The sequence below is a fragment of the Salvelinus sp. IW2-2015 genome, linkage group LG1 (assembly GCF_002910315.2).
Source record: "Salvelinus sp. IW2-2015 linkage group LG1, ASM291031v2, whole genome shotgun sequence".
In the NCBI taxonomy this organism is placed as follows: domain Eukaryota; kingdom Metazoa; phylum Chordata; class Actinopteri; order Salmoniformes; family Salmonidae; genus Salvelinus; species Salvelinus sp. IW2-2015.
In genome coordinates this window covers 38,222,972-38,235,885 of record NC_036838.1, presented here as the reverse complement: position 1 = coordinate 38,235,885, position 12,914 = coordinate 38,222,972, and the positions used below count along the sequence as shown (strand labels likewise).

At 43.1% G+C, this 12,914-nt stretch overlaps 1 protein-coding gene across 1 annotated transcript in view; it reads right to left on the bottom strand.

Moving 5' to 3' along the window:
* Nucleotides 1-12,914, bottom strand: part of LOC111967098 (sodium-dependent neutral amino acid transporter SLC6A17-like) — a 34,054-nt gene that overhangs the window by 16,300 nt on the left and 4,840 nt on the right. Inside the window, 1 exon segment of the mRNA XM_023991992.2 lies at nucleotides 85-544. Within this exon segment, the coding sequence (XP_023847760.2) occupies nucleotides 85-364 (280 nt within the window). The 5' untranslated portion in view covers nucleotides 365-544.

The following is a 12,914-nucleotide window of genomic DNA, read 5'->3' as shown; positions in this document are numbered from 1 at the left end:
ATTGTTCTATATTTTGTGAAAGAGTTATTCAGTTTTGATTCTATTTAGTCAGCCAGCCCTTATGGGGCGCGGTCTGCCACTCACCTCCTCCATTCTTTTGGCACAGGTAAGGGAAGCGCCAGACGTTTCCTAGCCCCACAGAGAAGCCCACCTGGGCCAGAATGTACTGAAGTTTGCTGTTCCAGGCCGGGCGGCCATCGTTCTCGGGGGGCTCGAGAACAATCTTCTTCCCGGGTACCCCTCCAACATTCAGAGAACTGTTCTTGTAGTCAAGCGGCGCTTCGTGAGCGAGCAGGTCTGCCACCGACTCTGTGACATGCTCACTGGTATGCTCACGCTGCGTCACCTTACTGTTCTTACGCATCAGGGATGCTGAGGGGGGAGCTGGGAGGGGGTCGGCGCAGAGAGAGAGAGACAGACAGAGAGACAGAAAGAGAGGGAGAGTTCAGAGTGTAGTGTAGGTACGAAGTAGAGGGGTTGGATACTAGGTGCCAGACGTTGAGAAGAGAGAGCAAGCGCAGGGCTCCGGATTTGGGCTTTGGTCCTGTGAGAGAAAAACATAAATTAAATCTGTCACTGCAAGTCACTTGAAGGCTTTTACTATTTTAGAAAGCAATATAGTAAACACGGAGGACATTTAATATATTGTCACATTAAAACTGTCCTTAATAGATGAGAGGGTTAATTTCCACTAAAATCCTTAAATCCTGACAAGGCACTTGTGTTTTCATTGCAAGTTAGGTTGGCATATCTTCCTGTGTCACTGTGGGCCTCAAGCAATACTTCAGACACAGGATCACTGACACAATTACCCTGTTCCATTTAGTGCTTAGCCAGGCTTGTAATAAGATGCAGGTCTATAACACAGTCGAGTCTCTAGTCTAGTGGCCTTAAAGACAACATAAGTGTGGGTGGTTGCGTTAACTTAACTAGACTTCCACAAGAATGAAGCTCCCTCCTCACTACAACAAATAATTTCTTAGAGGTACTCAAAGTAATTATAATAACCTCCATATATCCACTGCAGCCACTAATTTAATTAAACTGTATTGCAGGTTGCCATTAATTGAAATGCCATTCATTTTCCATTCATTCATTTGCAATTAATTTTTAGGCCTCATACCGTATGCTTAAGAGCACACACTGACATATCACCTTGTATTTACATCTCAAGGTCACGTCCAATGTTCCCTCTAAGCTGCGCACAAAATATCATCCCACAGAGAGAAGCACGAGATTAAACTTCATTCAACTTTCTAGAGCAGTGGTCACCAACCAGTCGATCGCCTCTCCAAGATGCCAACGATAAAGCATTGTGTTCATATTTTTTTTATTTGTCTCGGGTTGTTGGTGGCAGGTGCCCTGCGCTGGGTAGGCGAACTGTTGCCATTTCTAACCATTTCATGTGTCTGAAGGTACAAAGTCTACCTTCCCGGCAGGCCCAGAGAGCAAATCAAGTGCACTATAGGACTACCGCTGGCCAATCGGATGGCTCAGATGACCGTGTCTGCAGTAATGTAGCAGGCATAAAAGAAAGCTACAGCACAGTTGATACTGTGAGATTTTAAAATGTTTAAAACCGTGACTAGAGAGAGACTGTCAACAAATACAGAAACGAGATGGTGTTTTTATGAGTGAGTTCATGTTTAAGTTCTTACTCAGCACTATCAACACTTTGTATTCAACACTTTTATAAACCATAAAATCAGGGGCGCAACTTTGGTTTTAGAAGTGGGGGGGACATCGCTCGGAGGTGTCCGCATGGTCCCAAAGCACACCGTTGCCTAGTTTTGTATCACGAAACCATGTCCCCAGTGAAAAATTGCGCCCCTGCATAAAATGCTCGTTCTGCCTACTTCCACTCAGCGCTACAACAAGCACCTCAGCAGTAATGAATGAGTAGGAAAGTGTATCAATAGCCTTGCGTTGTTATTATTAGTGGCTTGGGTCTTTAATATTGAGGAATATTTCACTTTCTCTGTTCAATAGGAGTAACAACATCAATTTGTGCATGAGGCAGAAGAAATGTGGTGCGACTCGAGTTTCGCCATCAGCTGGAAGACAGTGTCACTTTTTGGTCAGTGTCAGTGTAGGAAAGGGATGTTGAGAGACGGACCCTCAGTCTACAGCTCTCTCCCTCTACTGAGACTGACCATCAGATGCAGGAACAATCAGCCCAGTAAAATTTAAATAAAAATATTTAAACGTATGCTCACTCAGCTGTGCTTCACAAGAAATACGACGGATCTATTACCGGTGTGATCATATAGCCTACCTCAAATGTTTAAATATCATTAAAAAAAATACCCCGAACAACAATGCATTGTCAGGGCATTCAAGCAAAGCCAATATGCGGTGATAATGTATTGGGCCTATAGCTTACTGCACAAGCCTCATTGCTACAGGACTGTTTTTAAATTGGTTAATGTTGCATAGGCTTACGTTTTTTTAAGTTATGCATTTTGACTCAAAGTGATCTTGCCTCAGAAAAGGTTGGTGCCCACTGTTTTAGAGTTTTCCCTGTTAACACTATCAACATTTCCCTTTGCTGTGGCAATTGTGATCGAATCAACGCAATATTCGCCACTTTCAAAGCAACATACTGAAATAAAACTAACTATGCAAGAGATTTTGTTGTAGGCACAATGCATCGGATTAGGATTCTACTGCATTGACACGCACTACTCAGCCCATATTCTACACAGACCGGTGAGGCATAAACAATCAGAGCTGCAATAGGCATATATGCAAATAGACCATTGCCATATATGGATCTGTTTCATTTACTTTGAACTGGACTGTTTTAATAGCATGAGCGGTCATGAGTAAATGCACTTGCGATCAAAGCAAGAGCTGCATGTAGCCACGTGTGCACATTATGTTATAATCCTTTGCTAGTTAGTGAGTTACTAGCCCAGTTATTGATCATTTGTAATCAGCAATAGGGGAGTGATCGCTTCCTACAAGTGCACATAACGTGTACAGTTCTTTTTTTCAGATCTTTGAAAAGCGAGTCAGGTAGAGAGCTTTTTTTTGTCTTAAAGGGGCAGTGTTATATTTTGAGACAGCTTATTCAAGCCTAAGTAGCCAATAGGCAGAGGGTAGGATAATTTGTCTGAATCTCTGTAATAATGGTATCGGAATAATAATGCATTTTATTTTGTAAAGTGGTTTCTTGCATCAAACAACATAACATTTTCAGTGACCTCCTTGTCTGATGGACAAGTGGATAAACAGGTTAATGTCAAGCACTGTGTTTTTTTTCTCCAAAAAGTCTCATTGAATGTAGGCCTACATTGAACAATACACATTGGCTGCTACTGTAAGCTGAATGATAGAACAGCTAGTTCCATGTTAAAATGTTATGGGATGCATTTTCTCCATTGTTTTTGATGGTAGGCCACTCTGGCAGGCCTACAATATGATCAAATACCCACAGTAGCCTACATGACAACAGTTAAAACTGTAACGTAAAGCGGGTACAGCCTCAGTGTTCACAGTAAACATGTGCTGGAAGTTGCACACAATTTTCACAATGTTCAAGTTTGCGCTCAGCAGACCTGAAATTTGCTCAGTGACACATTTTTCTTACGGGAACATTGGTCATGTCCAATTAACTAACCCTTCTCTTACATGAAGAGAGAGGGGGTAGCAACTTGTTAAATGTGTTTCGTCTACCTGTGGACTCATTTCCCCACAAAGCTGTCACTGAAAAAGCAGATTAGGCCCCTACCTCTAACAGTGTTTTGGTTTCAGATATTCCCAATGTTACCAATTGTCCTACTTCATTTTCCTGTCCTGTAAGCTTAACTTTCGGAAGCTTTTTCCTGTAAATCCCCTAATCCTCGGAAGCATTGCAGCAGGATTCTCTCCCGCTTTTTCATGGAGCTGCTGGTTCAGCCCAAACATAATGGAGGAAGTCAGTCAGTACAAGGGAGGGGCTGGATGATCCGCAGTCATGCATTCTCTTGATCCACATCACAAGCCTGGCGTAGGCTCATTACTTATTGAGAGAGTCACTTCTCAGCCATTATAAAAATCCACCATCGACGGAAATACAGGGCAGCAAAGCCCTATGGGATATGTGAGGGCCACATCCTATTCTGGGGGACAGAGAGACAGCAAAAACAAGAGAGCTAACCGATGTGGGAGATGACTGTTCACTTAGTAATCCTTTATTTACTTTTGTTGAGAACTGACTAGGTGATGGCCATATGAAGTAGGGGAAGGTTAGAAATGGAGGTCACACAGAGGACATACAGGGCTGTGGCAACATTTTGACAGCCCCATCTTTTACAGTATGATACAACAGCAGTGATGCACTTCTTCTGGTCACGACAATCACTATCAGTCACTACCTCTGCCTGTACATCTCTTCTCCTCCCACTTTCTCTTGTGCAAAAACTCTACAATAAACTGAACCTCCCACATACAAAGTAAACAGCTATTGTAGTAAACAGTATAGTAGGCCTACAAAAGCCCAGACAGAGCAAAGCAACAAAGAGCAATAATTTCCTTGATTTAACTGTATTTAAAAAAAACGGTATATTTTAATTTACCCCAAATCCTATGTATAAAGTTAAACAGGAATATTCCACATGATTCACATAATTCCTTATAAAGAGTACATAAGTGTATACACATACAGTGTATAGTCTCTTCCAGCACACAACAACCATTTCATATTATACATGTCAACATCGGGTCACGTGAACGTATCTAATGAAAACATAACCCTTTCTGCCTTGCGTTGCATACATGTCCTGTACAGCTCATGATGAAATAAACAATCCACGCTCATTAACAATTTGCATGGGAACCTCTATATAATCCCATGGGCATTAACTCTGGACAAGATCTGCATTGGTTCCGAAATTCAATATCAACAGCTGCATCACTCCGCCTACAGAGCAACTGTGCCATGAAAACATGCCAACAACTGCCAGCTGGTGTTCAGATCACCACAGACAAGATTTATAAAAATACAAGTACTAGGTGACTTTTACATAATTTGAAAGCCATTGTGTGTGTTATAACGGCTGCAGTGAGGGCTAAGAGTTTAGGTGGAACAGTCTGCAGCACTTTAGCTATATTGTTACCTATACCTATATTGTCAGTGAATATCTAGATAACAAATGAAAAATGTATTTGGGGCCAGCTGCTTTGAATAAAAACAAATTTAAAAAATTGCACTGACTAAATCACTTTAGCAAAAAACAAACCTGCGCAGCAAAAACATGCACAGCTGTAAGATGTGTCTTTTTGGCATTTACTTCTCTGTAGAGTTGATGCTGTGTGATAATTTACTACACAGACAAACAAAAGCCTTTAAGGTATATTTAAATAGCGCTGAGGTACTCCCATTGAGTACCTCCCATTCCCTTCGATTATAATCACAGCTGTATATATTCCCCCCCAAGCAGACACATCGATGAACCTGAACGAACTTTATCTGACTCTATGTAAACTGGAAACCACACACCCTGAGGCTGCATTCCATCGTAGCTGTGGATTTTAACAAGGCTAATCTGAAAACAAAACTCCCTAAATTCTATCAGCATATCGATTGTGCTACCAGGGCTGGTAAAACCCTGGATCATTGTTATTCTAACTTCCGCGACGCATATAAGGCCCTCCCCCGCCCTCCTTTCGGAAAAGCTGACCACGACTCCATTTTGTTGCTTCCAGCCTACAAACAAAAACTAAAACAAGAAGCTCCAGCGCTCAGGTCTGTTCAACGCTGGTCCGACCAATCTGATTCCACGCTTCAAGCTGCTTTGATCGTAGTGGAATTGGGATTGTTCGCATGTGCGTCCAACAACAACATTGACGAATACGCTGATTCGGTGAGCGAGTTCATTAGAAAGTGCATCGGCGACGTAATACCAGCAACGATTAAAACATTCCAAAACCAGAAAACCGTGGTTTGATGGCAGCATTCGGTGAAACTGAAAGTGCGAACACGCTTTTACCAGGGCAAGGTGACACAACATGACGGAATACAAACAGTGTAGCTTTCCCTCCGCTGGCAATCAAACAGCTAAGTGCCAGTATAGAGACAAAGTAGAGTCGCAATTCAACAGTCAGACACAAGAGGTCCGTCGCGACCAGGATTTTGCTCCAGACAGATTAAATAATTTTTTTGCTCCGTTGAGGACATACAGTGCCACTGACACGGCCCGCTAACAAAACCTGGGGTCTCTTCAACTGCAGCCGAGGTGAGAAACTTTAAACGTGTTAACCTTCGCAAGGCTGCAGCCAGACGGATTCCCAGCGCGTCCTCAGAGCATGCGCAGACCAGCTGGTGGTGTGTTTACGGACATATTCAATCATCCTTCCCAGTCTGCTGTTCCACATGCTTCAAGAGGCACGACATTGTTCCTTTCCCAAGAAAGCTAAGGTAATGAGCTAACGCACCGGCCGTAGACTCACTTCTCGTATATGAATGCTTTGAGAGACTAGTCAAGGAGACCTATCAACTCGACCTACTGACACCCTTCTAGACCTCCAATTTTGCTTACCCGACCCAAGGTCACAGCGACAAGAATCGCACCACCGCAGCACTGCCCTAACCCATCTGGACAAGAGAATACCTATGTTGAAGATGCTGTTCATCATGCGATATAGCTCAGCATTTAACACCATAGTACCTCCAAATCGTTCATCAAGGCTCGAGACCTGGGTCTCTGACCGCCCTGTGCAACTGGGTACTGACTACTGACGGGCCGCCCCCAAGTGGTGAGGGGTAGGTAACAAATCTCCACCGCTGATCTCAACACTGGGGCCCCACAAGGGTGCGTTCTGAGCCTCTCCTGTACTCCCTGTGTACCACAATTGCTGGCATGCAAGCCTCCAACTCATCATCAAGTTTGCGGACGACACTACAGTGGTAGGCTTGATTACCAACAATGACGTACGATACAGGGAGAGTGAGGGCCTCGGGAGTGTGGTGTCAGGAAATAACCTCAAACTAACGTCAACAAAACAAAGGAGATGATTGTGACTTCAGGAAAGCAGAGGGAGCACCCACTATCCACATCGACGGGACAGTAGTGAGGGGGTAGTAAGTTTTTAGTTCTCGGTGTACACATCACGGACACCTGAATTGGTCCACCACACAGACAGCGTTGTGAGAAGGAACAGCAGCGCCTCTTCAACCTCAGGAGGCTGAAGAAATTCGGCTTGTCACCAAAAGGCACTCACACTTCTACAGATCACAATGAGAGCATCCTGTCGGGCTGTATAACCCGCCTGGTACGCAACTGCTCCGCCCACCGTAAGGTCTCCAGAGGTAGTGAGGTCTGCACAACGCATCACCAGGGGACAAACTGCTGCCTCCAGGACACTACACCAACGATGTCACAGGAAGGCATAAAGATCATCAAGGACAAACCACCGAGCCACTGCCTGTTCACCCTGCTATCCTCGAAGGCGAGGTCAGTACAGGTATCAAAGCAGGGACGAGAGACTGAAAAACAGCTTCTATCTAAGGCATTCAGATGTTAAGCGACAATTTAGTGGCCGCTGCCAACATACTGACTCAACTCCAGCCACTTTAATAATGGGAATTGATGGAAATTTATGTAAAAATGTATCACTAGCCACTTTAAACAATGCCACTTAATATAATGTTTACATATCCTACATTACTAATATCATATGTATATGTATATACTGTACTCTATATCATCTACTGCGTCTTGCCATCTTTATGTAATACATGTATCACTAGCCACTTTAAACTATGCCACTTTATGTTTATATACCCTACATTACTCATCTCATATGTATATACTGTACTCTATACCATCTACTGCATCTTGCCTATGCCGTTCTGTATCATCACTCATTCATATATCCTTATGTACATATTCTTTATCCCTTTACACTTGTGTGTATAAGGTAGTAGTTGTGGAATTGTTAGGTTAGATTACTCGTTGGTTATTACTGCATTGTCGGAACTAGAAGCACAAGCATTTCGCTACATGCGCATTAACATCTGCTAACCATGTGTATGTGACAAATAAAATTTGATTTGATTTGAGCAAAGTTTTGTTCTGAAATCTAGGCTACTACTGTAGGCTCACTCCAAACCTAATCCAGCACACCTGATTCTAATAAATAACTGGCTGATAAACTGAACCAGGTTAGTTACAAGTGGGCTGGATTAAAAACCTATGGGAGGGTAGCTCTCCAGGAACAGGGTTTAAGACCCCTGCAATAGCCTGTGTGTGATTGATGTAAAGACAACAGGAACATGCAGATAATACAATCCTGAGAATCATGATCAATAGGTCACCAAGGGCATACAGTGCCTTCCGAAAATATTCACACTTCTTGATTTCTTTCACATTTTGTTGTGACTAGGGCTGTTGCGGTGATGGTATTACCGCCACACCAGCGGTCACGAGTCATGAAGGCAGTCAAATTCCACATGGCCGTTTAGTTACGGTAATTAGGCTTCCCCAAGCTCTGATGCTGCTGATGGTCATTAGTAGCCTACCAAACTTGCTAACTGCCTGGAACTGAGCACTCTATTGTCCCTCTAATAAATCTGACATCAATGCAAATGTATTTGAAAATCTAATCAAACACTTTGAAAGCCCATGAACTCATGTTGCACAACATTTCAACAGGCTATGCAACTGCAGAGTGATGACCTCTACTGAAAAGAGGATCAGCTTTCTATAGGCTAGGCTTAATATATTTTCTTGTTCAACTTTCCTAATATTAAGCACATTGCTTATATTTACAAAAGGAGTATAGCCTACCTGGCTGGCATGAAGAAAAAAAAAACACTGGGAAAAGCATCCTCCATTCGCTATATATATATACTGCTCAAAAGAATAAAGGGAACACTAAAATAACACATCCTAGATCTGAATGAATGAAATATTCTTGAATGTGCTGACAACAAAATCACACAAAAATTATCAATGGAAATTAAATTTATCAACCCATGGAGGTCTGGATTTGGAGTCACACTCAAAATTAAAGTGGAAAACCACACTACAGCTTGATCCAACTTTGATGTAATGTCCTTAAAACAAGTCAAAATGAGGCTCAGTAGTGTGTGTGGCTCCACGTGGCCTGTATGACCTCCTACAACGCCTGGGCATGCTCCTGATGAGTGGCGGATGGTCTCCTGAGGGATCTCCTCCCAGACCTGGACTAAAGCATCCGCCAACTCCTGGACAGTCTGTGGTGAACGTGGCGTTGGTGGATGGAGCGAACTGTGTCCCAGATGTGCTCAATTGGATTCAGGTCTGGGAACGGGCGGGTCAGTCCATAGCATCAATGCCTTCTCTTGCAGGAACTGCTGACACACTACAGCACATGAGGTCTAGCATTGTCTTGCATTAGGAGAACCCAGGGCCAACCGCACCAGCATATGGTCTCACAAGGTTCTGAGGATCTCATCTCGGTGACCTAATGGCAGTCAGGCTACCTCTAGCGAGCACATGGAGGCTGTGCGGCCCCCAAAGAAATGCCACCCCACACCATGACTGACCCACCGCCAAACCGGTCAGCTGGAGGATGTTGCAGGCAGCAGAACGTTCTCCACGGCGTCTCCAGACTCTGTCACGTCTGTCACGTGCTCAGTGTGAACCTGCTTTCATCTGTGAAGAGGCACGGGAGCCAGTGGCGAATTTGCCAATCTTGGTGTTCTCTGGCAAATGCCCAAACGTCCTGCACTGTTTGGGCTGTAAGCACAACCCCCACCTGTGGACGTCGGGCCCTCATACCACCCTCATGGAGTCTGTTTCTGACCGTTTGAGCAGACACATGCACATTTTGGCCTGCTGGAGGTCATTTTGCAGGGCTCTGGCAGTGCTCCTCCTGCTCAAAGGCGAGGTAGCGGTCCTGTTGCTGGTTGTTGCCCTCCTACGGCCTCCTCCACGTCTCCTGATGTACTGGCCTGTCTCCTGGTAGCGCCTCCATGCTCTGGACACTACGCTGACAGACACAGCAAACCTTCTTGCCACAGCTCGCATTGATGTGCCATCCTGGATGAGCTGCACTACCTGAGCCACTTGTGTGGGTTGTAGACTCCGTCTCATGCTACCACTAGAGTGAAAGCACCGCCAGCATTCAAAAGTGACCAAAACATCAGCCAGGAAGCATAGAACTGAGAAGTGTCTGTGGTCACCACCTGCAGAACCACTCCTTTATTGGGGGTGTCTTGCTAATTGCCTATAATTTCCACCTGTTGTCTATTCCATTTGCACAACAGCAGTGAATTTTATTGTCAATCAGTGTTGCTTCCTAAGTGGACAGTTTGATTTCACAGAAGTGTCATTGACTTGGAGTTACATTGTGTTGTTTAAGTGTTCCCTTTATTTTTTTGAGCAGTGTATATATATATAGATGACATGTATTTTTTCCTGCTGCACCTTTTTCGATACAGGTGCAGTACAATGGTCCATTCTAAATCTAATTTCACACATATTATTTAGTTACTACATGATTCCATATGTGTTATTTCATAGTTTTGATGTCTTCACTATTATTCTACAATGTAAAAAATAGTAAGAACAAAGAAAAACCCTGTAGATGTGGCAAAACTTTTGACTGGTACTGTATATAGAATAAAAAATATTCCAAAACATGCATTGTGTTGGCAACAATGCACTAAAGTAATACTACAAACATTTACTTTTTGTCCTGAATACAAATTGTTATGTTTGGAAAAAATCCAATACATCAATGGGTACCACTCTCCATACTTTCAAGCATGGTGGTGGCTGCATCATGTTAGGGGTATGCTTGTCATGGGCAAGGACTAGGGAGTTCTTCAGGATAAAAAGAAACAGAACGGAGCTAAACAGGCAAAATCCTAAAGGAAATCCTGCTTCAGTCTGCTTTCCAACAGACAAAGGGAGACACATTTGTGACGTGGTAAGGTTGGACCCAGGTGCAGAGAAGAGACCAGACAAGGCATCAGTGGTTAAGGATAAACATAATACTTTTCTGAAAAATGGTAGCCACAGGATCACAGTACACTTGAAAAAACAAACACTAAATCTCGAAACCTCACTCAGGAAACGACCGCACACGGTAAACAATTCAAGCTTCTGCAAAGGACAACAGAAAACACACCTCTTTTAACAGGGAAATCGTAATGAGTAAATTGGACACACATGAGTGTCGTTAATGTCTCTAGGAAGGTTGTGGTCAGGGCTCTGTGCAGGCCAGTCAAGTTCTTCCACACCGATGTCGACAAATAATTTCTGTATGCACCTGGCTTGTGCACGGGGGGTATTGCCATGCTAAAACAGGAAAGGGCCTTCCCCAAACTATTGCCACAAAGTTGGAAGCAGAGAATTGTCTAGAATTTCCTTATATGCTGTAGCGTTAATATTTCCCTTCACAGACACTAAGGTGCCTAGCCCGAACCTTGAAAAACAGCCTGAGACCATTTTTCATCCCCCACCGAACTTTACACTATGCATTGGGACTATGCATTGGGGCAGGTATCTTTCTCCTGGCATTCGCAAAACCCAGATTCGTTCGTCGGACTGCAAGATGGTGAAGCGTGATTCATCACTCCAGAGAACGTGTTTCCACTGCTCCAGATAACGCGTTTCCACTGCAATGCCAGCCGAAGCTTGGCATTGCGCATGGTGATGCAGCATCATGTTGTGGGGGTGCTTTGCTGCAGGAGGGACTGGTGCACTTCACAAAATAGATGGCACTGTGAGGCAGGAAAATGATGTGGATATATTGAAGCAATATCTCAAGACATCAGTCAGGAAGTTAAAGCTTGGTCGCAAATGGGTCTTCCAAATGGACAATGGCCCTAAGCATGCTTCCAAAGTTGTGGCAAAATGTCTTAAGGACAACAAAGTCAAGGTATTGGAGTGGCCATCACAAAGCCCTGACCTCGATCCCATAGAAAATGTGTGGGCAGAATTGAAAACGCATGTGTGAGCAAGGAGGCCTACAAACCTGACTCCGTTACACCAGCTCTGTCAGAAGGAATGGGCCAAAATTCACCCAACCTATTGTGGGAAGCTTCTGGAAGGCTACCCTAAACGTTTGACCCAAGTTAAACAATTTAAAGGCAATGCTACCAAATACTAATTGAGTGAATGTAAACTTCAGACCCAATGGGAATGTGATGAAAGAAATAAAAGCTGAAATAAATCATTCTGTCTACTATTATTCTGACATTTCACATTCTGAAAATAAAGTGGTGATCCTAACTGACCTAAGACAGGGAATTCTAACTATAATTAAATGTCAAGAATTGTGAAAAACTGAGTTTTAATGTATTTGGCTAAGGTGTATGTAAACTTCCGACTTCAACTGTACTTGAGTAAATGTGTAACAGTATTTGGTTTTAAATTTACTGAAGTATCAAAAGTAAATGCAATTGCTAAAATATCCCAGAGCCGACTAAGGGAAAAATCTGTCGATGTGCCCTTGAGCAAGGTACTTAACCCTAATTGCTCCTGTAAGTCGCTCTGGATAAGAGCGTCTGCCAAATGATTAAAATGTTAAATGTATATGTATAATTTCAAATTCTTTATATTAAACAAATCAGATGGCACATTTTTCTTGATTTTTTAAAATATACGGATAGCCAGGGGCACACTCCCACACTCAATTTACAAATGAAGCATTTGTGTTTCGTGAGTCCACCAGATAAGAGGCAGTAGGGATGACCAGGGATGTTCTCTTGATTAGTGTGTGAATTCTACCATTTTCCTGTCCTGCTATGCATTCAAAATGTAACGAGTATTTTTGGGTGTCAGGGAAAATGTACGGAGTAAAAAGTACATCATTTTCTTTAGGAATGTAGTTAAGTAAAAGTAAAAAAATATATAAATAGTAAAGTAAAGTACAGTACTTACAATATTTGTACTTAAGTACTTTACAGCACTGATGAAAACCCATTAATGAAGCTCCAG